At 44.9% G+C, this 27,954-nt stretch overlaps 1 protein-coding gene across 3 annotated transcripts; it reads right to left on the reverse strand.

The window, feature by feature from the left end:
- Positions 1 to 27,954, reverse strand: ddr2l (discoidin domain receptor family, member 2, like). 3 transcript variants are annotated; one of them, XM_071484014.1, is made up of 20 exons: positions 27,479 to 27,954; positions 16,385 to 16,483; positions 16,162 to 16,264; positions 15,776 to 15,851; positions 14,182 to 14,334; positions 12,517 to 12,664; positions 12,026 to 12,131; positions 11,739 to 11,928; positions 11,120 to 11,366; positions 10,901 to 10,990; positions 9,736 to 9,878; positions 8,519 to 8,630; positions 7,885 to 8,001; positions 7,366 to 7,440; positions 6,350 to 6,594; positions 6,073 to 6,200; positions 5,659 to 5,856; positions 5,245 to 5,479; positions 4,770 to 4,919; positions 1 to 4,552 (listed from the first exon to the last, which is right to left on the reverse strand). In XM_071484014.1, exons 2-20 carry the CDS (start codon positions 16,443 to 16,445, stop codon positions 4,418 to 4,420), a joined length of 2,712 nt encoding a protein of 903 aa, XP_071340115.1. In that variant the 5' UTR covers positions 16,446 to 16,483; positions 27,479 to 27,954; the 3' UTR covers positions 1 to 4,417. The 3 variants fall into 3 exon arrangements, with proteins under 3 accessions (XP_071340115.1, XP_071340117.1, XP_071340118.1); XM_071484016.1 differs by lacking the exon at positions 27,479 to 27,954 and adding an exon at positions 27,071 to 27,412; XM_071484017.1 differs by lacking the exon at positions 7,366 to 7,440 and having other exon boundaries at positions 27,479 to 27,952.

A 27,954-nucleotide genomic window follows, 5' to 3' on the forward strand; every position in this document is an offset into this window, starting at 1 on the left:
TGTTTGACAAATTTTACTGTTTATTATTAAGAAAAACAAACCGAGACATGAGAGGGTACAGAGTGAAAATGACTTGGGACAACAGAACGCCAAGTTCCTAACTCCCAATATATTAATATACACAGCTACTAGCCTATGTACAATATATGTCTGAAACAATACTAAACAGTGTGGATGAGAAACTGGAGAGAACACAGCAGGAAAACAGGACATCTCTGATAGAAATACTCAAAACTGCTGAATTCCTGTTGAAAGAAAAAGAAAAAAACCCAACACCTTTCCAGAATAGAAATAATTAGAGAAATAGCTACTATAAATTCTGATAGATAATCAATTATCAATAACAATTATCACACCTAATCTGCATTCACACACTGAGATATTATAGATCACTTATACTGTACACTATCAAACTAAAAGACTCGTCTATCTCTCTAATGCAACCAGAACAAAATACACAGGCTCACTGTAGCAAAGGACTCTGGGAGATTGAGTTTAGTGGTTTCCTTACTTCCTGCATTTCTTCCTCTTGTCTTAAAAAAGTCCTTTCTCCCTCATTTAATCACATAATTTTGGCACAACAGAGCAACTCTGGTCAACCACTATAATCCCAACTAGCTCCCAGTGCTCAAAGGAATGTCGAAAACACTCATTCACAAAACTCTCTTAAAAACACAGACACTAACACACTCATCGAGGATACAGTACATAGAACAAAACACGACTGTAACAACAATAAAACACTCCAAGATGCACTCAGACTGAACGCGTTTGGTCTTCCTCCCTCTTTCCTGTGACGGTGATGTTGGTTTGCGCCATTTTCTAAATTTCAACAATTTTTTCTATGGGAGGATTCAAAATACTGTAGACACATGCTGCTTTAACTGGGAGACTAAAACATAAAAAGAATGAAGAAATTTCAAAAATGAAAATGTGCTTTACCACATTTCGACCTTAGAAAATAATGTTGACAATGTAATTTATTCACACATCATTGCAAAATAAGTGGCACTAGAGGCGTGGTGACTTTACCTGCAGGGCTAGCTGGTGAATTAACGACTAACATGCTAGCGCTTCACGTTAGCTAGCTTGCTAATGCTGCGCTCACGTCAGCGTTTTTAACTGATGGCAGCTGTCAGTCTTCTCATGCTACTGCTTCTCACTCTTTACTGGAGATTCCAGTTGTTTTAACCAATAAACACTAACAAAACTAAACAGAAAGACACAATTGTTTGCTACATTTCTTCAAAGAACGTCTACGAGCTAGCAAGAAAAAAAAAAGCTCCAGTAATGGAGTGTAACTTCAACAAAGTTTGTTTTTGCAGAGATGTGAGGGTTAAAAATGCCATGCTACAATAACTACATCTATTACATTTCAGCATTTAATGACCTTTAGCAACACACTTTGGTGGAGGGTTGGATATATCAGAACTTTCAGAAACTTTCTCAGTCATGATTACAACTTGGATGTTGAATGTGTTTTATACGTAGGAAATCATGGTAACTCTGATATGACCTGAACGCAGCATCACTTAGCAGGCTTGCTAATTTTGAGCGCTATCTAGCCTATTAACTGTCAGTTAACAGTTAGCTAACAATAATTAAGCAAGCTAGCGAGCTCCATTGCTAACACTGTAATAAATGTGTCTTTTCAATAACAGTTTATTTAAGACATATTTGTACCATCCACTGTTTCATAACTGTCTGCAAACCATATCAACGGTTCATACTCTGACAGAGGAGGGTGACAGTGGATGGTGCAACACAGCTAACAAGCTGTGGTCGCTCTTCCTGTATTGGACTCTCCATTCCCTCAAAGGACAGCACTATCAAGACGGTTTGCTACTGTTTGACACTGGGATATTATATCATTCAAAAAGGTCTACTTAAAAACTCGGTTTTGTATCTGTAGCCATAGTTGCACAAACCTGCACTTAAGTTTCTATCTGTAAGCAGATTTGTGTAGATTTGTACATTTTGTTTTCTGCCTGCAAAGTTTGTGTATTTTGTTGTCTTGGTGATTGTGGAGGCCATTTGGAGTCCACCTTACAGGGTTGGATGAGTTGACCCAGCTGCAGTGAATTGAAAGATTGTGATCAGGGCTGACTGACAGCGTTGACTACCCAACTGTGTTGTATGCAGCGATTCCAAAGGCACTGATTGGTAAGAAGCTGGAGAACCCACCCTCTCACCCTTATGGCCAGTATTTTTGCTGCAAAGTAGTTGAAGTGAGATTGCAAACCTCTGTTTGAATACACAGACCTGCTAAGCAGAGTTTGCAGGCAGAAAAGTGTACACAAGTTCACAAAACTTCAGTTAAAACACAAAACCCTGTTTTCAATTATACCTCTTTGAATGATAGAATATTCTCTAGTCAACAGCACAAATGTCTGTTGTAGTTCACCAAAGTTGAATTCAGCATAAAGATTTTCACAGATATGCTTCGCCTGAATCCCGATTGAAGCAATTCCATTGAGATAAACTGGTCACCATGAGATTTTGACTTTTAAAATGTGGGTTTGAGTGACCCATCAGAAATCCAAGTGGAAGAGAATATGTTAATCCAGTTGCAGCTAGAAATGCAGCAGTGTATGGAAAACCCATTATCACAACTGTCGACATCACCATTACCTCTTTCTCTGTATCCACCTTTCCACAGATTTACTGAGGACTTCAGGAGGTGGCCTCTGTGAAGTCCACAGCTCTGTATTCATTTTGTTCTGTGCTGCATCTATCCTGCATTAGTTCTGTAAACAAGACTCTTTCAAATGCTATGCGGTAAAAATCAGTACAGAGTTCAAGAAAGACTTGTTTTTCAAACATTATATTTTCTTAAATGAATCTCCTTGAGGGCATTAGGAAAGGTGCAGCAGTGATTGGCTGGTTACTGCAGTGAGAAATAGGACTTGTCTAAAGGCTTCATCTGCCCAATGCTTCTCAGTCCATTGTGGCTCATTGGCCCCCAGCTCCGAGGGTCCCATTCTAACACAGTAGTACTGCTACGTACCGCCCAAAATGTAGATGTTATGCCTTATCTCCACTTGCCGAGATTTTACCTCCGTTTCTTTAAAATCATACCAAACCTAGGGCAAAAACAACAGTAGACAAATAACTGCTCAGAAAGCTAACCAACATCTCCACAGTTTGTCAAATGAAGCTAGCTGGCTAACGTTAACCAAAAACCAAACCATAACTAACTCCATCAAGGCAGAACAGGACTGATGGAGACAAAGCAAATACCTACAGGTCTATGGGCTCTAACATAGACATATACACACTTAACATACATACATCTTAAGGCCCAACCACAAACAAATAGACAAAGGTAAAGTGATACCTTGATGTTAGATCTTTGCATTAGATACCCACTCGCAGTACCTGTGTTGATAATGTTGGCTTAATTCCCACTGGTACCACTCTCACTACAGATGTAAGGCACTTTGAATAAAAACACTGATTTGCAGATGTTATTGGTATAATGTTTTGCGAAAAGTCACTTTATGAGGATTAGACTAAATTTTTTATAATAATGTAATTATTTTAACACTAACAATCTTTGTTTCTCTTTGGCAACAAATAAAAGGCACAACTAATTTTTTTACTTATTTGGTTCTAGTGTGCCTTCGATTGCAATTCTCAAATTACCCACAGTTACCCACCGACTGATCTCAGTCTGTGAACCACACAGGTTTCAACGCAGCCTCTTGGCACTGTGATGTGAACCTCAGCTGAACAACATTCATATCCACGAAAAAGACCAAAACAAGTGAAATACAATAAACCAAGAAAAATAAAATAGAATAAAAATTCAAAAAATAAAATCCTACACTAAAATTTGACCCTAACCCTAGCTCCAGTGTGGGTTAATATATGAACATGAATAAGTGAGAGACACAGACACAGTGCTTTACAATAATAATAAAAACCACAGGGACAGGAGGAAGTACCAAGACCAAAGAGTCTGTCCAGAGAGGAAGAAAAGAGAGTTCACGGCACCTTTGGCACCGAAACACCATGAAAAGAAAATATGTTAAAAGGTCCGACAAGACATTTTGGTCAAAGAGGCTTTAAAGAGATGGGTGAAACTGTGAAACTGGCATTGAAATCTTTAGAAAGCTTAGAAACCTTTGTTCACTTTTGATCTTGCAAACGTTTCTCCGCTGAGTTGACCGGCCTTTTCTCTTCCCATCTCCATCCATCGTGTCTCTTTGAATAGCGTGCTGCTGTTCCCACAAAGCAAACCAACCTTCTGACCACAGCTCTGCCGGTTCTCTCAGTCCCTCTGACAGTGACTCGCTCTTGTAACACAATACCAGTCCTCTGTCTTCTCATGTCAGTCTGTTGTCTTCCGGGAGTCCAGAGACGGACAAACCTGCCGCCAAGGGAAGCCGGAGTGGTACATCCCAGTGACTTTGACTCACTGGTTGACGTGGGGCCTCAGGGCTTGGTAAAGTCCCTCGAAGGAGGGTCTGTTGGGGATATCTCGACTCCAGCAACGCATCATCAGCTCGAAGAGAGAAGGTGGGCAGAGCGGAGGGGCATACAGGAAAATCTGAGAGACAAATACAGGAGAGTAAAAGGGATCAGGCGGTGAAGAAGTCATGATCTAATGAAGGTAGATAGACCTTTCAGAGATGTAGAAATGGTGAAAGGTAGAACATGCAGAGCCTCAATCAGGTACACCTGGATGCAATACTTGATTTTGGGTGGATGTCACATCAAAATTGTACTGAGCTCAGTTCTTTGTGGGTGTGTTTGATTCATCTCACCTGTCTGCCCTGGTTCCTGAAGAACTCGCCAGTGTTCTCTATGACCTGTTCATCAGACAGCAGGCTGTAGGGCTGCTCCTTACACAGAGTGAAGATCTCCCACAGGGTGACACCAAACGCCCAAACGTCACTGGCTGTGGTGAACTTACCCTGGAGAGGAGGCAGGGGGTGATGTGGACATGAAATGACAACGTGGTGGAAGTCAAATTATTGCATTCATGAGAGAGCTTTTACAATTTCAGACTCCAGAAACCATCTTCTAGGTCCACTAGGTTTTTTGTCAACCCTAATGACCCTTCATCAAAGACAAATGGCAAAACCTAAAGACGAACCAAAAGTGACCCACTGGGTTTTTTGGAGCCATGACAGATCAAAATCAAGAATAAGAGATTCAGCACTGGTTTTCTGCCACAAACACATTTCTTCTTTTTTTCTTTAGTCCTGTCTTATGTCAAACCTTCCCCCCGTCCCTCACCAGTAGGATGCTCTCCCAGGCCATCCATCGTATGGGCAGCACCGCCCGGCCCTGGATGCGGTAGTAGTCGCTGCTGTATAGGTTTCGGCTCATCCCAAAGTCGGCGATCTTGATGGTGAGACGGCGGTCCAGCAGGCAGTTCCTGGTGGCCAGGTCTCGGTGCACGAAGTTCAGCGATGCCAGGTACTTCATCCCTGATGAGATCTGCACCGACATGTGGAGGAGGTCGGACAGACTGGAGGGAGGGAGGGAGAGGGAAGGAGGTGAGGAGGAGTAATACTGAAGGAGTTGAGGTGAAAGATGAGGAGAAACTTGAGTTCCTGGGACATGTGATGGGACAATATGTTGCCCCCTGCTGTTTGCATCAAAAACTACATGTATAAACAGTATAAACTGTGTGTTTGGTGTATCAACCTGACTGAAGGGATGTTGTTGGCATGTGTCAGCGTGCTCTCGATCTCCCGCTGCGACAGAAACATGTTGAGGTCTCCGTTCTCCATGTATTCGGTCACCATGCACAGCGGGTCGGACGACACGCACACACACAGCAGCCGGATGATGTTGGGGTCGTTCAGACGAGACATGATCTTTATTTCCTTCAGGAAGTCGTTCCTGACGGACGGACAGTTGGAAGGAGGGAGACCAGAGGAGACATTTTCAGGTTTAGTCTTGCTGTAGGTGAGGCTGGATGAGTACAACTGGTACAACAGTGACTGCGGTGCTACATGTTTAAAAGGTTTCCGTCATCTTGGCCTGGGTCCAGTTCTCATGAATCACAAACAGGAAATAACACAAGCATTCACAGGAACAGGAGCCGTACACAAATACCTGGCTTGACTTGTGGCGTCGGCCCTCAGCTGTTTAACTGCCACCAGCACTGAGTGGCCGTCTCTGTCAGGGAGGGGCGACCCCTCCCCAAGGAATTCTGGGAGTCCCTCTGCCTCACACAGGTGGACCTGGAGGAGATTAAGAAGAGAGTCACAAATCCTGATTCTGGAAGACCAGTACATCCTTCCTTTTGTTTTCAGGAACCAGAAGCTTTGATTTTCTCAAACCCACAAACTTTCATGGACACCTTCTCTGACCCCACCCCCTCCCCGCTCACCTCTCCAAACTGCCCCTCCCCCAGCTTCTCCCTGAAGATCAGCTGTTGCCGTGGGAACTCGGCAGCGGAGATGTCCTTCCTGGTGAGAGAGTCCACGGTGAGGGCAGGGACGGCGTACATGTTGCTGCCGGTGACACCCTGCAGCCGCACGATGTCCGTCTCGGCGTAGTGCGGTGCGTTGCTATGGAAACACTGGTGCGGGGTACACTGGGTGACGTCAGGCTCAGCATACCCTCCTCCACACGCTGATGGAAAGAGAGGGGTGTTTAATTTGGGTATTTCAGTTTTCTTTGTTTCTTCTTCATAGCTTCCTACAAAGTTTTTTGTACAACAGTAACACAACAGTTGTTGACAACACAATGAATCTTATGTAGATTCTAAAAATGACCAAGGATGCAAATCTTTTTAAATCCTATTTTATCCCAATTTTGTCTCATGATAACATGATATTAGTAAAATGTTGTTTTAGACAACATGAAGATCTTTTTCTCTTGAGAACGCACAACCTTCTCCTGTACATGACTCAAAGTGACATGTAATACAGCTGATGTGCACGGCTCAGTGAAGTTAATGTCAGCAGGACCAGTGGAATACGTTTGTAGTCACAGACTGATCCGGTTTGAAGGTTGAGTCTGCACAGTAACACAGTGCACACACAGGATTTCACTTCTGAACCGCTTGAGAAGAAACAGAAGCAGGAAAATATGTATAATGACCAAAAAGGTTTTAATTTTGTTTTAAAAGATGATAGATGAGTTTGGAAAAATCTTTGTGTTTGTGTATTTTTTTACTTTTATTCATCATTTAATTGTTTTATTCTTGTAAATTTTAATTTTGCATGATCCTTTTGTGTGTGTGTGTGTGTGTGTTGTTTTAATCCTGTTCTGTGAAGCACTCTGAACATGTTTGTATGAACGCTGCTGTATAAATAAAGTTGAGTTGAACATTAACTTCACAAGTTTCATCTTGAGAGGCAGCGATATAAAAACCCTGAGGTCACACCTTTCAGCTCTTACCACGCAGCCAGCCTGACGTCATGTGACAGGAAGTCAGCAGGAGGAGGTCATAGAGAGGATTACCAAGGAGGAGAGCTGGAGGAAGAGGAGGAGGAGGACGGAGAGGAGGTAAACACTGCAGAATGAATGAGCATGTAGATTTACAGCATCATCCAGAAAATGTGACAGAGAGAAAACAGGAAACGAAGGAAGTGAACTCAGCAGCTGTTAATGAGGAGAGGAGGCGATTGACAGAGCGGTGACGTCTTTGCTGTTGCAGATGTGTGAGGTTGCTGACAGAGCCAGCAGGGGGCAGACTGCAGCACAGTCCACACCAAACATCTCCACACGGATGCATCTGGAACATTTTTGAGGCTTAAATTCCACCCAGTTTATGTCTAGATGACGGAGCTGGTGGTCACCTGTCAGTGAACCTCCACAGGTGACCAATAAAACGACACAGTGCTGTGTCAGTGAGAACACGGGGGAAACCCTCACACCTCTGAGTGTTCTCCCTGAGTAGCTACAGCGTGTGTTCACCTGAGGCCTCGGCGCTCTGCGACAGCTCCGGCAGCTTGTTCCTCAGCACCGCCGGGTTCTGGTACTGTGGGTCCAACAGGAAGACCCTCTCGTAGTGAGGGTCAGTGTTGGGGGGGCCTGAGGAAAACACAACACATGACTGAATCACATGAAGAAGAAGCAGAGAGACGTCTCCTGGTGATCTGACGTCAGGGGGTCCGGGCTGCTCCCAGGTCAGTTTGATCAGTTTAGTGTCTCAGGCATCGTAATGAATATATTTCTACTGAAAGAGCTGAAGCGAAGCAGCAGGAGAGCCGTCATGTTGGAATAAAGTGCGGCCCTGTTCCAGAGAAGTGTGCTGTGTGTCATTGACTTTTCACTGTCTAATGTTTCCTCCATCTTCCAGCTGAGCTGATGCTGGGTCCTGACCTTTCTTATCTGATCCTTTGTCTCAGATATTGCTTTAACTGAGAAGCACTAAATACAGAGAAAACACTGCAGATCAGATACAACAGAGAACACTGCTCTGCTTCCTTCCTGCTGCTGAAAACAAGGGGAAACCAGGACATTCACTGACTCCAGAGGTTTAATCATTTAAAAAATAAAGTCTATCTGCTATTTCCACTGAAAATCTACAGTATCTGTTGCTGACTACCTGTATGGGCGTGTCCAGAGCGGGGGGGCACAGGGGGGGTCTGTAGGATGATGGTATCACTGCAGGACGACAGTCGAACTGTCATCTCCTCATCAAGGATCCGACGTGGAGCCTGGAGGAAAAAATGGACGAAACATTTCATTTAAGCTGTAAAAAAACAAGACACCTACATGTGTATGTATATAAATATATTTAATTTATATTTATATTTATATTTACGGTTTGTATGACACAAACCCTTTTGTGAAAATAGCAGAAATATCTAAAATGATATATGACATATATCATGTATATATATGTCTTTGCAAACACATCAAATAATAAATTATTTTTTGTGGTTTTTCTTTTATGATGTCAAGACAGTAATTATATATATATATATATATATATATATATATATATATATATATATATATATATTATATATTGTTCAAGCTCTTTATGTTTCTGCTTTGCATGTTTCTAAGAACATTAATCTCTGTATTTGTATTATGAGACTTTGTGCAGGTCTTAAATACTTCCTGACAGTAGAGTCCTTATTAACTTTAATACTCTTCTTTCTTCTTATTGTTGTTCTCCATGGTTATAAATGATCTCAGTAACTTTGTCATTTCAATCTTGCATTCTCTCTGTATGGTGAATCTGTAACATCTGTAACATCTGTAACTACAGATGAAAACAAATAAATAACCTGGTCAGAGTCCAGCTGCTCTGTGGACCTGAATTCACAAAGCTGGACTTCAGTCTTGTCAGGGTCATGAAGACATTTAATAAGCTGAGTGAAACAGAAAACTGCTTTTTATCCTGCTCTGTAATAAACATTACATCCCCACAAAACCCTGGACTCTAATCTCACTGCCTAAAAAGGAAAATAAAGTCCAGGCCTTCCTCCGTCTTTAGTCAGTGATCTGTGGTTTATTCTAAGCAGCTGCTTCAGATTCAACAGGTGGCTTCAAGCACCGCCCCACGCTGCCAGAGAGTTCCCGAGAACTGGAGGCAGTGGACGTGTTTGTATAAGAGCATCAAACTCATTCAGAGTGTATTTACACTCATTATGTGTTGACACTGTGAAACTGAAATAATCCAAAGAGACAGACGATGCTCAGCTCTCAGTTCCTCAGCTGAAACACTGGAACTCCATGTTCTACAGAACCAGAAGCAGAACCCCGACTGAGAACCCGCGAAGAGTTCGTTTTATCAGTGGTTTGTCTCCTCACCTTCTCCAACACCTTGCACACGTACTGACACCAGAGGATGAGGAAGATGATGATGACTAACAGGAGGATGATGGTCACCAGGCAGCCAATCAGAATGGGCGTGTTCCCGTCATCTGGGGGATCACTGGTTGATGAATTAACAGCTGTGAAGGAGAGAGAGAGAGAGAGAGTGAAAGATTTAATGACGACAGAACTGTTTCCTACAAATTACAACCTCAATATTAAACAAATGGATTTTAAAAGTTTATATTTTACTCTTCTTCTGTGTTTTATTTGAAGTGTTGATCTCCATCAGAAGATATATTTGTGGTTTAAGAGCCAAAAACCATCTCAGTGTAGTTTTACATCTCCTCTCTCAGGCTTCTCTCTGCAGCTCTAGTAACAACAGGTCAGTCAGCCAATCAGAAGAGAGGATCTGAGGCTCTCCACTGCTTTGTTGTGACGTCACAAAGTTCCAGAAGTCCTGACGGCTGGTTTTAAGGCTCAGTTTCTGAATACAGGCTGTGTGCATTTCTCTGTGGACTGAGGCTTTGATACTGTCTACCTTTAGACTGTGTGGAGCTTTAAGAAAAAGATAAATTGAGGAGATGTCAGAAATAATCTGTTGCGAGACTTTTTTGGCTTCTAAATACTTTTCTTTTGATTTTCCCAGCATGCATTTGACTTTAAACAGCTGAGAACTCTCCAGATAATTAACCCTGTCAGTTTTTACTTTTCTTTCATGTTTTTGGAAAATCTAAACTGTTTGATATATTTTTGTGAAATTAACCAACAGAGCAGCTGAAGGAATGAGTTAATGCTGGTGACCATCGGATGTCTCCATCTCAGACCAGCCGTCATGTTTCTACAAATTTAAACCACATTTCCCATCAGCCCCAGTGCTTCCTACCCTTCTATACCTGTTCTTTCTTCCTGAAGAAGATAACATTGTTTGAGATGTTACTTTTCCCATCGACCTTTAGCCCTCGAGCTCTGGCTGAACGCCGCCCTCTCACTGTTCAGACCTCCAGTAAATATCAGGTGGTTTAATGGGAATAAATTAAAGTCTCATTTTAAACAGGTGAAGTTTTATTGATATTAAAATGGCGCAGAGCCTGATTACGATACTGTCACTTTAAAAAGTCCACATCCATTTCAGGTTAAATGAAAAGGTCAAAGGTCACACCTGTCTTTGGTGTGGTTATCATAGGGGTCTCCTCACTGGTTGGAGGGGACGTCACCAGCAGGGTCATCTGGGTCGGGAGTATGGTGTCCTCTGAAGGACAAACAAGAAGATATTTTATTTTTCTGTTTTGGCAGAACTGAAATGTAAATGATGAGTGTGAGTGTGTGTGTGTGTGTGTGTGTGTGTGTGTGTGTCTGTGTGTGTGTGTGTGTGTGTTACCCGACTGAAACGAGATCTCGCTGAACATCATCCAGACGTCAGCAAAGTAAAAGCGGCAGCGGAGGGACTTGGCGGTGCGGCGGTTCAGTGGCACGGTGACGTAGCGGGCGCTCGGGTTCCTGTCGTCCAGCACCGTCTTGAAGGCCACAGGCTCCGCCTCCCAGCCCGCGATGAGGTGGGGCTTAAACCAGCAGGAGACGGAGGAGAAGATCTTCACACCGCGGGAGAACATGTTGTTACTGTGAACCTGGATGCACACAGGAGGAGGTATTCATTTATAGAACAGATGTTAAATATAAAAACATATAAACTGTGGACGATGGTGAATCTGTGTTCAGCAACAACAGCACAGTCAAAGCCTCATGGGAGTTGTAGTTCAGTTGGAGTTTTATCTTTGTAAAATGAATTATGTGCTCATGTTTTCCCGTTAACGAGTGATGTCACTTCCTGCAGCTGCAGTCAGCATAAAACAGTGAAACACACAAGGACACAGGACTAAAAGGTGTGTGTGTGTGTGTGTGTGTGTGTGTGTGTGTGTGTGTGTGTGTGTGTGTGTGTGTGTGTGTGTGTGTGTGTGTTGATCTGCTCCTGATGAGGTGAAGCAAACACCAAGTCAAACCTTCATGGAGGTGAAGTTCCTCTGCCTGTCGAACACAAACTCCATCTCCACGTATTCCTGAGTTCCCAGTGAGTCGTTCCTCCAGCCCAGGTAGTCGTAGCCCGGCCACACGTGGTACTGACGCGTCAGCAGGAAGTTGTCCAGGCCGATCACGCCGTCCGTCAGCTGACCCAGCCCGCCAAACAGCCTCCTGTTGGACGAGACAGCTGTCACTCACACAGATCAGGAAACACTGACGAGTGACGTGTGTGTGTGTGTGTGTGTGTGTGTGTGTGTGCATCACTCGCCTCCTCTCGTGCACTCCGTCGTACGTGGAGTCGTTGAGGCTGGCGATGGGATAACCAGGCGGCATCATGAGCTGACCCTCCGGAGCGCTGTAGGAGATCAGGCCGTCTGCAGGGGGGTGGAGGGGTGGGGTGGGGGGATTAAAGGGGCAGTCCGTCAACTTTTACTGTCCCACAGCATCACTATAAACCTGCTCACACTGACAGGAAATCAGAACTGTCGCCACAATAAAAGCCCTGCCACACCAGCATTTCTAAAAGTTGGATTTGAAACCAGTGGATCCGGAGCAGACTGAGTTTTTCTTCTTGATAAACTGTGTGATAAAATCTAACTGTGATGCTTTAGACAAATAAAAGCTGTTGCTGTGATTTAGTTTTATTATTGCAAGACATCAACAGTGTTTGTCCAGTGTTGACTTTTCTCTAAGGACGAGTAAACGTCTCTGAGAGGCAATTAAAGTCTCCGTCTACTGAAGCAACATCCCGCGTCTCACCGTCCCACGGACAGCCGTACAGCTCCACTCTCATGCAGACGGTGGTTGACAGCATGGTGACGGGGATCAGACGGACGTAGCGGGTGATGATGGGCGGGTGAAGGTCGTTGATGACAGAGGCGTAGGCGTTTTTGTTGCCCTCCATCACCTGGAAACAAAATGTGAGTGCGTGAAACAAACAGCAGCCCCGAATGTCCCGATGCTACAGTGGCCCAGAGAGCTCAACACACTGCAGCTTGTGAAAGCACAGGTAAATACACCAAGTACAAACCAATTCACAAAGCACAGTTTAACAACATGTGCTGCAAATACTCACAACAACAAGTCGATGAGTGCAGTGGATGTGATGCATTATAACACATTCATGTGCATTTGTTTTTCAATGTTTTTAACTTCAAAAGACACAAATTATTAAATAACAACTGCGTCTCAGCAGGTTCATCACTTTTTTGTGTCCCCCTGGAAACACTTCGGTTGTCGTCTGTGCTACTTGCAGCACGTTTGTGTTTTTGGTTGTGTTGTGAGTATTTGTTGAAAATTGACGAAGATGTTTTCTGACTTTGTGTTTTGTTGCAGTGAGTTGAGCTCTCAGGGCCACCGTACGACATACGTTATTATACATTTATGTTATTGTATTAAAAATGGTGAAAGTAAAAGTGATGCTGCCACTGAACGGGAAAGTTTTCTTTGTCTCTTACCAAGTTACAATGTACAGTTAGTGAAGCAGTGAAATGAGGGTTGGACAAAAAAAAAAACGAAAAAAATTACACAATATTGTGATATTCAATATTATTCAAGCCTGATTTTTTAAACATCAACTGCTCCATAAAGTCTAATTTTGTATGAAAGCTCCTTAAACTTCATCTCAAAAACGAGATTCTGAAAATGTCTGAATAAATTCTTTTCTTTTCTTTTTTTTTTGAGGTCAGGACGTTTAAGCCAAAGTCACAGTTAGAGATAACTGACCACTCTGATCATGACACTTATCTCACGGAGAACTGAGGCGCTGTCTAATTATTTCACTAAGATTTATTAATGGACTAATATTATCATATTTGTTCAAACTGTGTATTTAATACAGATAAAAGAAAATAAAAGACCTGATTCATATTTATTAAAATACATCACTGCACGTTATCGCCATCATCGTTTAAACTGACTTCTGATTGTCTGATCGTTCATGAATGAATTCATATGTTTGAATAAGAAAACTCAGTTTGAGGTTTCATGTTTTCTGTATTTGAATCAGCAGAAGTCTGAGGCGGCTGTGGGAAGTTCCCCGGAGGAAACGTTCAGTCGAGCAGCCTCAGATAAAAACTTGTATAAACTGTGTCCTAATGGTGTTGCCGTAGCAGCCAGAGACCTCGAGGGCCGACAGGAAGCTGGAGTGTACATGTCATGTCCTGTGATATGAGTGTGAATGACCAGAAGCAGCTGAGAGTGAAAAAAGCATCACTCTCTTTTCCCTCCGTCCCTCCCTCTCATTCTTCTCTGCATCGCTGCTTCTATCGCTCCGCCACACGTTTCCTCTGCAGATTTTCTTCCATTCTCTCTGCATCTCAGACGGTTTTCCTGCCTCAGCTTTAACCTTCCTCCTCACCCCCCCACCCCCGGCCGGTCCTGACCCACAGAGCTCTATCTGAAACGTTGGGGGGGGTCACTCACCGCGTTCCCCTGCCGGTTCCTCCAGGACTTCCACAGCAGGCCGTCCCTGCTGTAGTTGAGGCGGTAGGCTCGGGCGAACTCGTTCCCGGAGCTCCTGGCGTATCGTCCCTGAGTCCCGACCACCGTCAGGAAGGTCAGCCTGCCCAGGTCCACCTGAGGAACACACCAATCAGAGGCTGTCTGTCAAATCATGTGACACACCAAGAACCCAGAGAATAGTTCGGCTCCATCTGTTTATCTGATGATTACATTTGTCTGTTTGGTTCAGTTTCACCTCATTTCTAAAATCCTTTCATTCCATAAATAAGTTGTGCATCAGATGACATCTTTGCGTTTATTAGTCACATGATTAAACTCCTGCTGCACCTGAACTGAAAGATTAACCTCTGACAGTCGCACTGAGCCTTTAACCTTCACTCAGTCCCTTTGTTTCCATGTTTTCTGTTTGAATATTGACCCTGATGGTGGAGGCCACGTGTTCATTTGTTCTACAGTTACAGGTCATTTAAAAATCCTCCAGTTAGAGTCGGTCACTGTGCGACATGTGACCCCCGGTGTCACCAGCTGTCAACAGCTCTCCTCTGCAGGCCTGATCACAGCAGCAACGTCAGCGATGGCAACAAGTTTAATTTAGCACCAGTGGCTATGACAGTTAGCGCTGAGCAGCTAACTTTAAAAAGAACAAAGCACCTCCTCTGTAACATACCTGGACAGAAACTGCACAAACTCAGTGAAACTCAATGAACAGGCAGAACACTGGAAGGAACCTCACTTTAGTTCTGAGCACTGGGTATCGTTGACTGGGCTAACCTAACCTAGCACAGCACGGCTTTGTCGAAGTACCCGCACGGATCTGGTTCATGTCTCCACTGAGCTTGGTTGTGGTGATGTCTGCTCAGGTTGTTGCTCAGTCACAGTGTTCATAAGAACTTTACCAACCTCTACTCAGCAGAGCTCAGAATTATGGTCATTTTTATTGTAGTTGTTAAGTTAATTCCAAGTTGAGGTATAATCTGAGGCCTCATCAGTATCGGCTCTTTCTGTTTCAGGCGGGTTCCCCGAGGAACTTTCATTCATTTTAAAGTTATTATTTAATATTAATATTTGGTTGATTTCTGAGCCACTAAATTGATAACCAATGCACAACACTGACATGATGACAAGTTTAATCACCTCTGACAAAAGCTCTTGTTCTAATGAATTCTAATTAAACCACAGAACAGTTTCTGATGTCTGTCACTCACCGGCTTCACTGAACAGATTCACTTTTATCTTTACATTTTGATCCACGTTCACTCTGAGAGACGAAACTTAACGTCAGTGAAAATCTGTCCGACAGAAACGTGACCCATCACCAGCGTCTCCCTCTCTTTCCTCCTGTGCAGTGTTTAAATATAACTCGGACACCAGAGGCTGCAGCCTGTGACCTCTGCTCTCTCCTGTTACACTGACTGTGCAGTATCACGTTCCCCCTGCAGACAGGACGCCTCCTCCTCCTTTAACCCTGACTGAGGAGCTTCGTTAGAGGGAGTGCTCTGACGACCTCTGACCTGAACGAGAGGGAACCCTACAGAGCACGAAGCTGGACACAGACCTGCAGGTACTGACTGTCTGAAGGCTCCAGCTGTCCCTCAGGACACCAGGCGCCGTCCCCCTCCTCACGATTCAGCCTGCACACACACACACACACACACACACACACACACACACACACACACACACACACACACACACACACACACACACACACAGGTGAAATAAATCTGAGTGTGAGTGAAAATTGAGTTGAGTCATTTTATAATGATCTTTATTTGAGATGTTTCTGCATCAGTTTCTAACACATTAGTCTAATGCTAAGCTACAGCTAATTATAATATCTAATTATGTTTGGATGTAAATCTCGATTAAAATCCCAGAAACAAAAAAAAAATCCTCTTAAAAGAAAAAAAAGACTCGATGAACCGTCAGAGTCACACTGACCTGGCGTACTGTGGTCCTGTGGTCTCGTACCATTGGCTGGATGCTGTGATGTCATCGTCTGTGATCCGTCCATCCTCCATGCCCAAGGCATAGCGACAATGTGCTGTACAACACACACACACACACACACACACACACACACACACACACACACGTAGAGTGAGGACATTTTGAAAAGTTTGAATCAGTTTAAGTGTGTGTGTGTGTCTGTGTGTGTGTGTACCGGGGTCAATCTGTCCGAAGGCTGCTGTGGCTTGAAGGATCAGCAGCAGGAAGAGGTGCATGATGGTCCGCCGATCACACCAACACACACGCTACATCTCTGAGAGAGAGAGAGAGAGAGAGAGAGATGTTGTCACTTCCTGTCATTTTGACCAGACGTAGCAGGAAGTTGAAACAACCCTGGAGGACGAAGTTTCACTGACTCTGTGGTGCAGTCTGTCAATCACACAGTAGCCCCGCCCTAATGCAGCCCCTGCTTTATGCTCTATTTTCCTCTAAATGGATCATAATTTAAAAGTGAACATCATGTTGTGTTGAAGAAGACTTGAAACTAGAGACTGAGACATAAACTCATCAGGAAAACGTTTCCTGAGGTAATAAATCAGAGAGGAGTTTAAATTTCAATTTAAAAAACAGCTCGACTGAACTATTTTGAAAACAAAAGTAATTTTTTAAACAATTTTGCAAAGTCGAACTCAGTTTTCACACTTTCTCAGGCACAGCATAGATCATATTATTTGTTGTTAACACAGTTTATCTTGGTGCAAACAAGATGGTGATTATCTCAGCTGAGCCTTTATTTTGAAATAAAGCTGCACTTTAGGAGCCAGAGTTTTCTCTTTGAAACTACATAGTTCTGTGTAGTTTTGTGTGAAGATGCTTTTAAACAGTGGTGTTTGAAATATACACCCTCATTAATTTGGTGATTTATTTTACATTTAAATTTGCTCTAGAAAAAGCTTTAGTCTTTAGAGGAAAAATAAACTTTTAATCATAATTCATTCATTTCAAAATATGAGATTAATTTGTTAATTTTCTTTAATTGATTGACAGTTTCATTCAATGTAATGGAACAAATGACGTGCAGCAAAGACAGGAAGTGTCTGCACCTGACAAGGTGTGCGCTCCGCTGCTGTCATGGCCGACACGGAGGCAAACCACCACCGCTCTGCCTGTAACTCAGCTACAGTCTGTCACATGACATCCAATTACACAGCTACATTTAGACCTCTGTCATTTTTAGCTGCTGCAGACTCACACTGGACGTCCTGCTGGTGCCAACCTGCAGGAAGACATCAAACAGCCGACGACAGGAAACAGACTCCACCAGTTTTAACAGAGAAACTCAGCTCACAGAGTCCACCACAGACCCAAAACCTGGTTCCAGCAGCTGAAGCAGGACTCCTAACTTCACTGACAGGAAGGCTGTGTGTGTGTGTGTGTGTGTGTGTGTGTGTGTGTGTGTGTGTGTGTGTGTGTGTGTGTGTGTGTCTGAGATTTCACAATGTTGTTGCCGTTGGAGTGGAGATAAATGCTGGACACAAACAGCAGCCCACTCACTGAGGTTATGCAACAGTCAGACACACACACACACACACACACACACACACACACACACTACAGTGCCCCACTTATAATTTTCTTTCTCTCTAGATTTTTTTCTGCTCTTGAGTTTTTGTTTCAAAGTGACAGACGTCAGCTGGACAAGAGAGAGAGAGAGAGAGAGAGAGAGAGACAGAAAGAGAGAGGAAGAGAGACACATAGAGAGAGAGAGACAGAAAGAGAGAGAGAGAGACAGAGAGAGAGAGGAAGAGAGACAGAAAGAGAGAGGAAGAGAGACAGAGAGACAGAAAGAGAGAGGGAGAGGGAGAGAGAGAGAGAGGGATGGGGGTGTCAGAGAGAAGAGTAGACGGACAAAGAGAGGAAGACAGACAGAGTGAGCAGGGTGAGGCTGAGAACTGATAAGAAAATACATGAAGAAAAAGAGGAGAGAAAACACAAAGAGAGGAGGAGGAGGAGGAGGAGGAGGAGGAAGGGCGAGAGAAAGTGGAGGGAGGAGGGGGAGAGAAAAGGTGGAGAGGAGAACAATGGACGGAAGGGAAGAGACAGGAAACATGATTCAAGCTCAGACTGACGTTAGCGACAGGTTCACTGTCAGCTTCTACATGTTCAGGTAACTGAAGCTGTAAAGGACAAAAACTACAGGTCTGACATCACTTCCTGTCATCACTTCCTGTCCGCTAAGACATCTGACACCTGGTGAATGTTGACGACCTGCAGCAGAAGATCAGAAAGGTTTGACACCAACAGGCCACTGGATCCAAAACCTGAAGCTCCTCATTCGGATCATTGATCTGATTCAGTTATTGATCAAAGTCTGACTGGCAGATCCTCGATCAGCTGATCGTTATCATCAGAGAGGATCTTTGTTTCCTCACAAATTATCTTTGACTCCGGACGCCGCCTGCAGAGGGAACATTAACCTGTTTCACCGCAGCTGTTATTAATGTTAATCTGTGGCCGGTGCTGAAGGTCAACAGCTGGAAGTGACATCAAACCCCGGCAGGCAGCAGACGTCAACGTGACGTCAGGAAGTCGTTGATGTTCAACTACAGTTAGAAATCAAAATCAGGTTCATGTCAAAACCAAATGTTGGCTCATTGACAATGTGACGTTTAGTTTTGCTCAGGACCAGAACGTCTGGATTTTATGTCACGGTCACGTCATGAGACGTTTGAAGTTGTTGGATCAACGTCAGCCGTCGCCAGTTATTCGACATCAGACTGATGTTGGCGTTAGACGTTGTCCAAACGTCACAACCAAACATAAACGTCTAACGATGTTCGCACAGGAACAGACAAGATAAACAGACCAACCTGACAGGTAAATATACACACAGGTTCAGAAATGAGCAGTTGCCGTGACGACTGATACAGCGTCAGCTCCTCCATCCATCCTCCTTTCTTGTTGGGAGCTTGTGGTGGAGATGTTTCCTGTTTCCTGACAAAAGCTTCAGCCATCGATGACAAGAGGTTAGAATACGTCCTCTGAGCAGCTACGTCTTCAGGGCAGATCGAAGGCTACAGTGACTCGGTATCGGAAAATGACAAGTTGTTGCAGGGCTAGCTGGTTAGCATGCTAACTTCAGTAGAAGAAAAGAAGTGATAGAGACAAGAGTTAAAGCTCTTGATGAGTAAAGGATGAAGTTTGATGCTGAACTCACAACATTTCTTTTAGACTGGTGAGCAAACAGTTAATGCTAATGTAAGCTATGTAGGAATAGCAAAACTTACATATAGTGCCTTTAGAAAATCTGTACATTGTTCTTTGCCAAGTAGAGATGAAGGGATCAGTAAAAGGTCTGTTGGCATCAGAGTTGAGTAAACTCTAAAGGTGGAGAACGGATCCAAACAGAACCAGAGATCAGAACCAGAGGAACTTTCCTGAGATGGTCACTGTGTGTCAGACAGTAACATAAACTTCTGTTGTGATTTTGGAACCCGACCAATCAGATCGTTCATCAGAGTTCTCCTCCCCAGTGAAGAACATGAGGAAAATGTTGGAGAAGTTGTTGAACTTTTTTCAGTCACATCAGTGTTTTTGTCTGAGATTGTGTGTCTGTTGTTGTTCACAGTGACACAACATACAGGAAAAACACAGTTATTGCTGCACTCAGCACTAATCCCCCACCCCCACCCCCCACTGCCCGTCAGACCGTCTGACCGCGACGATCCAGGGTCTGAGGTCTGAGGTGAGTCCCTCCCCAACAGTTGAGAAACTCACAATAACACACTGACTGGTTCTGGATCAGTCCACAGAGACGCCGAGCTGAACCTGCTCTCTGAGTCCTGACCAGAACAGAACCACGACCGGGTCCTCAAACCATCTCTTTCTTTTTCTGTCTCGTGTCTTTTTTCTCTGACATCGACCTGATCGGCCTTCAGGAAGTGAGGTCATTCACTCGAGCCGAGCGAGGCAGCCGAGGGGGGGGGGGGGGGGGGGGGCTGTGTGTAATGTGTTGGCTGCAGCTCAGATTCCTGCTCTGTTGCTCATCTCTACAGCAAAATCACATGACCAGGGAGAGAGAGAGGGGAAAAAAAATCGAAGCGAGAGACAGACACAGTGAAAACGATCAGGAGAAGAAGAATGAGACCCAGAGCGAGAGACAGACAGAGACAGTTCAAGTCTTTCTAATCCAAAGACTCGACCTGGAGAAGAAACACGTCACTGTTTCCTGTCGGAGTCTTTGTTGTTTGTTTGTATTGTGTTTAAAGGTCCATATTTTACAGTCTTTTATTTTGAAGTGTTGATGTGTAGTTCTGCATCTCCTCCCACACAAAATAGAGATGAACTCAGCTGGGACGCACTAGCATGGATGTATCATACATCTGTGTGCACTTGCTGATCAATGCTAACAACAAGTAGCATTAACACATCAGTGACATTAGAGGCGGTGATGAAATGAACCAGTGAGGAAACTGGATCAGATCAGAAACATGATGAACGTGTCAGAAGATCAATCTGAAGCTGCAGCCTCCATCTTTGTTTCCTCTCCTTTTTCTTCTCCTTCTTTTTCTCCTTCTCCCTTCCTCCCTCCTTATCTCCTCCCTCGTCACTCCCTCTATCCTCCTTTTCCGCTCATTCTGCACCACCCTCCCTCCTCCTCCTCCTCCTCCTCCTCCTCCGTCAGAACAAACTGGAGCCAAAAGCCTCAACATTCCAAACATTCAACGCAACCCAGAACTCTCTCTCTCTCTCTCTCTCGTCCTCTCTCCCTGTCAGTGTCTATGTCTCTCGCTCACACAAACACACAGGAATCCACATGCCTTTCTCCAAGTCTCGCTCTCTCTCTCTTACTGTTACACACAGGAATCTGCATGTCTCTCTCTCGCTCGCTCTGGTCGGGGGTGAATGAGACAGAGTTCACTGGGAACAAAACAGAGCAGAGACAATAGAATATAGAAGAACAGAAGTCAGACATTTACTGGCTGCAGCTTGTTTGACTGGTTCAAACCACGATGGAGACCCATCAACACACTGTGATAGCCAATCAGAAGCCAGGACACTGTGCCCCAGGTAGATGACCCTGCAGCACTGATGGTGTAGAAATGGACGTAGAATTAAACCTCCATCTCTCTACTGACCATCAGGGGGCGACTCCACTGGCTGTAAACAGAGTCTGATTGTATTGAAGTCTATGGGAAAATGTCTCCACTTCTCTCTGATTTATTCCCTCAGGAAACGTTTTCCTGATGAGTTTATGTCTCAGTCTCTAGTTTCAAGTCTTCTTCAACACAACATGATGTTCACTTTTAAATTATGCTCCATTTAGAGGAAAATAGACCATAAAGCAGGGGCTGCATTAGGCTACTGTGTGATTGACAGACTGTACCTGACAATCAGGATAGAGGACAGAGCAGGTCAGATCCACCCCTCACTGCTCCTCAGCTCCACCTTCTCCTCCAAATATGGTTTGTTCTGGTTTCAAAAAACAAGATGGCGACGGCCAAATGACAAACTCGAAGCTTCGAGACAGCAGCTCACAAGCCAGTGGTGACATCACAGCGTGTCACCTGCCGCCGCCCTCACCACTGTCTCCCAGGGCGACGCTTCAGACTAATTCGCTGCCTCTGAGTCTTTCTGCAGCTAACGAGACATTTCTCCTCATCTCATCAACCGGAGAAGACGAAGGATCCGTGTTAATGGAGATACATACATGACATGTGACATGTAACTGTGCAACACACACACACACACACACACACACACACACACACCAGTGCAGAGCCTGTGTTTAGTGAAACACTGCTGTTTTCAGCCTCTGGAGCTGCAGCGTCTGTCTGATTATGCAACACAATAAACAATGAGAAACACGCAGAGCTGAGACACACACACACACACACACACACACACACACACACACCCCACTTTGTAAGGACACAGTGTCAGGGTGTTTCTGTCCGACTGTAACGACTCCCAGCTGCTTATCAACAGGAAACTAAGGAAGAAATAAAACATTTGCACATTAGTAACTTATCAAAACCAAGATGTGACTCATCAGAGCAGAATTCAATTCAGTTTGGGTTCAAGTGTCACCTGAACGCACCACGCTGTGTTTTTACCAACAGTGTTGATGTGTTCTGGGGCAGGAAGCTCTGATGTGGAGGTTTGTAGGTCACAACAACAGCTACACAACATGTTATGTAACTGTTTTCACAATCTGAGTGGAACTAACACAACGTGTAAACGAACTCTGACATGTGGAGGAACTGTTAAAGCTCCATGTTTCAACTTCTCCGTCGTTTTATCAGAAGTGTTGATCTCCATCAGAAGATATATCTGTGGTTTTAAGAACCAGAAACCATCTCAGTGTAGTTTTACATCTCCTCTCTCAGGCTTCTCTCTGGAGCTCTGGTAACAACAGGTCAGTCAGCCAATCAGAAGAGAGGCTCAGATCCTCTCTTCTGATTGGCTGACTGTTTTCTGAGTGGTCAAATTAAAATATAGCAGATTTCAGGTAAACACTCAGAGAAACCAAATCCTGCAAGGTTGGATGGTGGGTCGGGGCTTGGGGCATGGCTGAGGGTGGTGACTGCTTTGTCGTGACATCACAAAGTTCCAGAAGTCCTGACGGCTGGTTTTAAGGCTCAGTGTCTGAATACAGGCTGTGTGCATTTCTCTGTGGACTGAGGCTTTGATACTTTCACAGTATTAATATAGAACCTAGACCTGCTTTATAATCACAAACACATGGAGCTCTACCTTTAGACTGTGTGGAGCTTTAAGGTGGACGTTCACGGTCCCAGTGTTTGCCTCAAACAGTTGAAAGAGCAGATGTAACCTCAGAGCAGGTGACGGTTACCAGGTCTGAACCGGAGCAGAGCAGCCGACAGTTTTAAAAAAGAGCTGCTGGCATCTGAAGAATGTGAGGAGCGCTTGATTTAACATGTAGAGCTTTGAAGTGACGGACAGCGATGCAGCCGAGAGGGAAGGAATCAAACACACCTGAAAACGTGGGATCGTTCAGAACAGTTTCAGGATTCGACTGAAGAATCTGACCTGTATTCTTGTTTTAACTTTGCACCTGGATCCAAACACAAAATACAGTTTTACTGAGCAGCTGTTGTCATAATGACTCACGTGAAAGATTAAATCGAACTCTTCTTGATTTCAGACCCTGAGTCTTTCCAGGATCAACTCTGACGTCAAACATGTCACTCAAAGCACACACACACACACACACACACACACAGGTATGCAGGGCATCATAGCTGTGGGTGGGGGAGGGGTCACCGCACAGTGAAGCTGCACAGCTCTGAACCAACACTGATGATGAGCTCTGTTCACTTCCTGTTTAACTTCAACACGACGAGACGGCGTCTCATTGTAATCAGCTGATTGGGTCTGAGAACATCCCATGATGCACTGGGTGAGAGGTGGAGCACAGATGCACACTGACACAACTGAACCCAGAGTTCAGTGTTTTAGTTTCATCCATTACTGAGCAGAAATCCACCGGATCGAGGCTCATCTCTCTCCTTCTTCCCATGGTGCATTGCAGATCTTACAACATGACGAGCTCAGACGAGAGGGAAGTTTATTAATAAACTGCACCTGAGCCTGAAGCTTTACAGGGTTCAGGTAACAGGCAGGTGAGTGGACCTCTTTCACTCAGCCAATCCAATGTGCTTTACATGGAGCTGACCTCTGACCTCTGACCTCTCTGAGGATCACAGATAGGAGCTGTGTCCCATTCAGGGGCCGCATCGTGGACCATGAAGACTGAAGCGAAATGAGACGGTCTGGTCTACGGAAGATTTTCACTTTCCATAACCAGCTGTGCCTCCTCTTACCGTTGCATCGCAAAGCGTCTCTCCTGTTGCCTAGCAACCATAACAACACCTAACTTTTCTTTTACAGTAACTTGAGGTTTTAAGGTCCTTGGTTGGATCATGAGGGATCCACCTGTTGGAGCCCAGGAAAAGAAGGACGCTTTCGAAACGGGACAGTGTGGTCACGCCGCTGTGACACAGTCGTCCTTCAGGTGCAGCCTCTGGAGGACGAGAACTGGGACGCAACTCGTATCAGAGCGAATCGTCCCTGCAGTGACTTCACCCATGAATCATCTTGGTCATGTGACGTCTGACTCCTCACAGAACAAAGTTCTGCCTGATCCTGATCTGAGTGTATCAGCAGCTCTCTGCTTCCTGTGCCTCCGTCCTCTGTGGTTTCTTAATGGTTTAATGAGCTGCTGGAAACTCCACACACACACACACACACACACACACACACACACACACACTGCTCCACGAGTCATTTTGACTGTTTGTGTTTTACAGTGCGGCTGAAGTGGTGTTTATACACAGAGGCATCATGGGAGCATCACCACTCAGACCACAGCTTGATAAGACGCTCGGAGACGTCGAGGTGAAATGTCTTGTTTATCTAAACCCAGCGACGTGGTGCATTCAGGGCCTCCTCAACATGCAACACACAGTCTTTAAAAAGTCTCCATCTTTGGCTGAAGCCTCACAGACTCATCAGCGAACTGGCTCCAGGCTGAGCTGGACCCAGTTTAGAGGAGATCTGGATCTAATGCTGGAGATGCTGGGACCGGGTGAGTGATGTTTTATTGGAGAGTGAGAGCGCTCACTCCTGCTAAGATTCCTGAAGTCAGACTGACAGATGTTCAGTCCTCAGAGCCTGTGACAGAGTGCTGAGGTTTTAACAAACTATACTGAGCAAAAATATAAATGCAACACTTTTGTTTTTACTCCCAGTTTTCATGAGATCTAAGAAATTTTCTACAAACATAAAAGACATGCACACAGGCTGTATCACTGCGGTGGGACTGGATTGTCCCATTTTGAAGGCTCCTTTAAATCCGTCCTTCTTCTCCTGGGCGATGAAGGCTCCAACAGGTGGATCCTTCATGGCCAAACGTATCCCAAGATTCACTGCACGCTGGCAAAGAAAGTAAAACTGAGTGACTGGACATCAGGTCCTGGACGAGCTGCTTGCTCCTGATGGTGACGTGTGTGTTGCTGAGTGGCAGCAGCGTGAAACAGTCTGTGTCAGTCTGTTGTGTGAGCGAACGCAGCCGTCGGCTCTCACGCTCCGAGCCAGACGCCGAGCTGCCGCTGTTGTGAAATCACCGAGACGCTGTAGCTGCTCCACAGACACTAAATCACATCTTTACTGGCTCACGTCACAAACTCGAGGCCGCTGCAGCACACCTGCAGGCGGCTGATTCCTCAACGCCGACATCACAGCCGGAGCTTCGCTGCAGTGTTTCAGCACAAAATAGTGAAATACAGCCATCACAGTTTCCCACAATGCAAAGCAGCATCTTTAAATATCTTCCAAAAACCCAAAGACCTTCTCTTTACTGATCTCAGAATATTTTACGTGTGGGGTTGAAGTGATTCATCAATACCGATTGATACTGACTGATCAATATGGGGAATAACTTCAGGATTAGTACTGTTGGTGTTTTTCCATCACAGACACCGACTCTGGAACCAGCTGCTTCTTCTCCACTGCAGGCAGAACCTCCTCAATGTGCCGTCCTTTTAAATATGGCGGGTTGGTTCAGAACCTCCCGTCTCATCGGTGATGACACGGTAGTGATGGTTCTCTCTGACCAATCAGCAGTCTGCAGCGTTTTCACGTCACCTCAGCTCGCTTGGAACCTCAGAGGAAGAGACTCCTCAACAAGTAGGTTCCAGGTTCTACTCACAACTTCGGCCTGATGGAAAACCAGCAGAGTCGAGTAGAACAGAGTAGAACAGAGCTGCTCTGTTCAGATTTCTAATCGATCACACCAATAATCACAGTATTGATTTCATCCTCAGCACCTGTCTGATCAGTTACTGTGCTCACTTCTCTCCTGACTGAACGCTGCAGCGACGTCTGAGACCAGAGAAGAAGACGGAGACATGTTCTCCTGATCAGAGAGGAGGAGTTACCCAGAGGCTGCTGCCCCTCCACATCTGTCCCCAGCTGCAGCAGAAACATCTGCAGACTGATGGAGACTTTAAACTCCTCTACCTGGAAACGCTGTGACGCGTTCTAACAACAGAGAAGAAGAAGAGAGTCGAGCGTCAGCCAGCTGTTTGACCTCCGGCCCTCAGGAGGATAGATAGATAGATAGATAGATAGATAGATAGATAGATAGATAGATAGATACTTTATTCATCCCCAGGGGGAAATTCAAATATCCAGCAGCTCATTACAGAAACAAACTTTCCTCCCGTCATAACCACAAACAAGACAAAATAAAGTCATTAAATAACGATTAGAATAGAGATAAAAATAAAATAAAGTTTATGTCGCTGAGTGAGTTGTTTCACTGTGTCGTCGTTATGAACAATATCAATAAAGATATTAGGCCTGAACAGGTGTGAACAGGTGTGAATGAACACCGTCACAACATTTGAACACAGATACAGTGTACCTCATTTCTATCAGATCTATGGTCTATGGGGACCCGTTGTCATAGTAACAGTAATAGTAAAGACAGTGGAGTTACAGTGAGGCTCTAGTTCCAGTTCAGTCTCTTCACTTCTGTTGTTGATCAGTTTGTCACATGACCTTTTAAATCTCCTTTGTTTGGTGATTTGTGGAGCTGAGCTGCTCCGACGTTTCCCCTCCGTCTCTTGATCTGAGTGTTCGAGAGACTTCACCCTGACTCCGTCTCGTATGGTCCAGTCTGACAACATCAGCTGATCTGAGCCAGACTTCATCACTTCTGCTCTGCCGTGTTTCTCATTCATTCTCATGTGTTCAGCGTTTCTGTGCTTCTCGTCTCTAAAGACTCAACAATAATGTTCACACAGAAACTCGCTGCATCTACAGTTTAAAGTTTCCAGGTTCCTGAACATCTCACACCTGCAGACACACAAACCTGGATCCTGAAGCAGACGAACTGAATCCTGTTGCACATGAGACTGTGAAATGTTTGATTGTGACGTGTTTATCCTCTGTCTTTTTTAACGTGTCTTCATCCTGTGATGTTACAGACTCATCTCTCTGTGACACTGGGACATTGTGACGGTCCAGGAGCCTCCTCCTGCTCTCTGTCCTCTGACATCTCTCTGACTCTGACTCTGACTCTGACTCCAGGTCTCGGAGCTCAGACTCGGACCAGGTCTAGGCCTCAGTCTGCAGCAGCGGCTCTGATCCCAGATCTGCTGTCATGCACGCAAAGTTTCCAGCAGCCTGAACTTCACCTTCCTCCTCCACTCGGTCCACACTCACACACACTCACACACACTCACACACTCACGCACAGACCGGACTGTCAGCTGTTTACCTGTCCGCAGGTTCCCTCCGGATCCACAACAGCAGCGAGCTTCTCTCCGGTTTGCTCCGTTTGTCCTCGGAGTCCCGGTCCCGGCAGGTCTGAGGCTGTTGTCGGGGACAGACAGAGACGGAGCAGCTCAGAGGATCATGGTGGAGAAAACTAACGCTCCCTGAGTCTCTCTGAGTGTCTCCTCAGCTCCTTATTTCTCCTCTTTCCTGTCCTTTTCTGTCCTTTTCTGTCCTTTCCCCTCCGCGGGCTCGGGGAGAAGAAGGAGCCGTGCACACTCCAGAGAGGAACAAAAAAAGTTGCTGTGTATTTACATCACATCCCGTTTCCGAAGAGGAGGAGGAGGAGGAGGAGGAGGAGGAGGAGGAGGAGGAAGGCAACATGAGCCCCCTGAGTGTCTGACATCTGAGAACTTACAGGAACTCTGTGGAAGGGCCCTAGGAAGGGCCCTACGGAGGGCAGCCCTCTCTCTCACATCT

Source organism: Trachinotus anak, unplaced genomic scaffold, assembly GCF_046630095.1.
Source record: "Trachinotus anak isolate AG129_WGS33_773 ecotype Australia unplaced genomic scaffold, CSIRO_AGI_Tana_v1 ptg000008l, whole genome shotgun sequence".
NCBI lineage: Eukaryota > Metazoa > Chordata > Actinopteri > Carangiformes > Carangidae > Trachinotus > Trachinotus anak.

Excerpts from the sequence above, each read along its gene's own strand:
- ddr2l (XM_071484014.1), bottom strand. The coding sequence starts at position 16,445 with ATGCACCTCTTCCTGCTGCTGATCCTTCAAGCCACAGCAGCCTTCGGA. Across the intron at positions 11,929-12,025 it reads GACGGAGTGCACGAGAGGAG|GAGGCTGTTTGGCGGGCTGG; the intron begins GCGAGTGATGCA and ends CTCGTCCAACAG. Across the intron at positions 4,920-5,244 it reads CCTGGGAGAGCATCCTACTG|GGTAAGTTCACCACAGCCAG; the intron begins GTGAGGGACGGG and ends CCTCCTCTCCAG.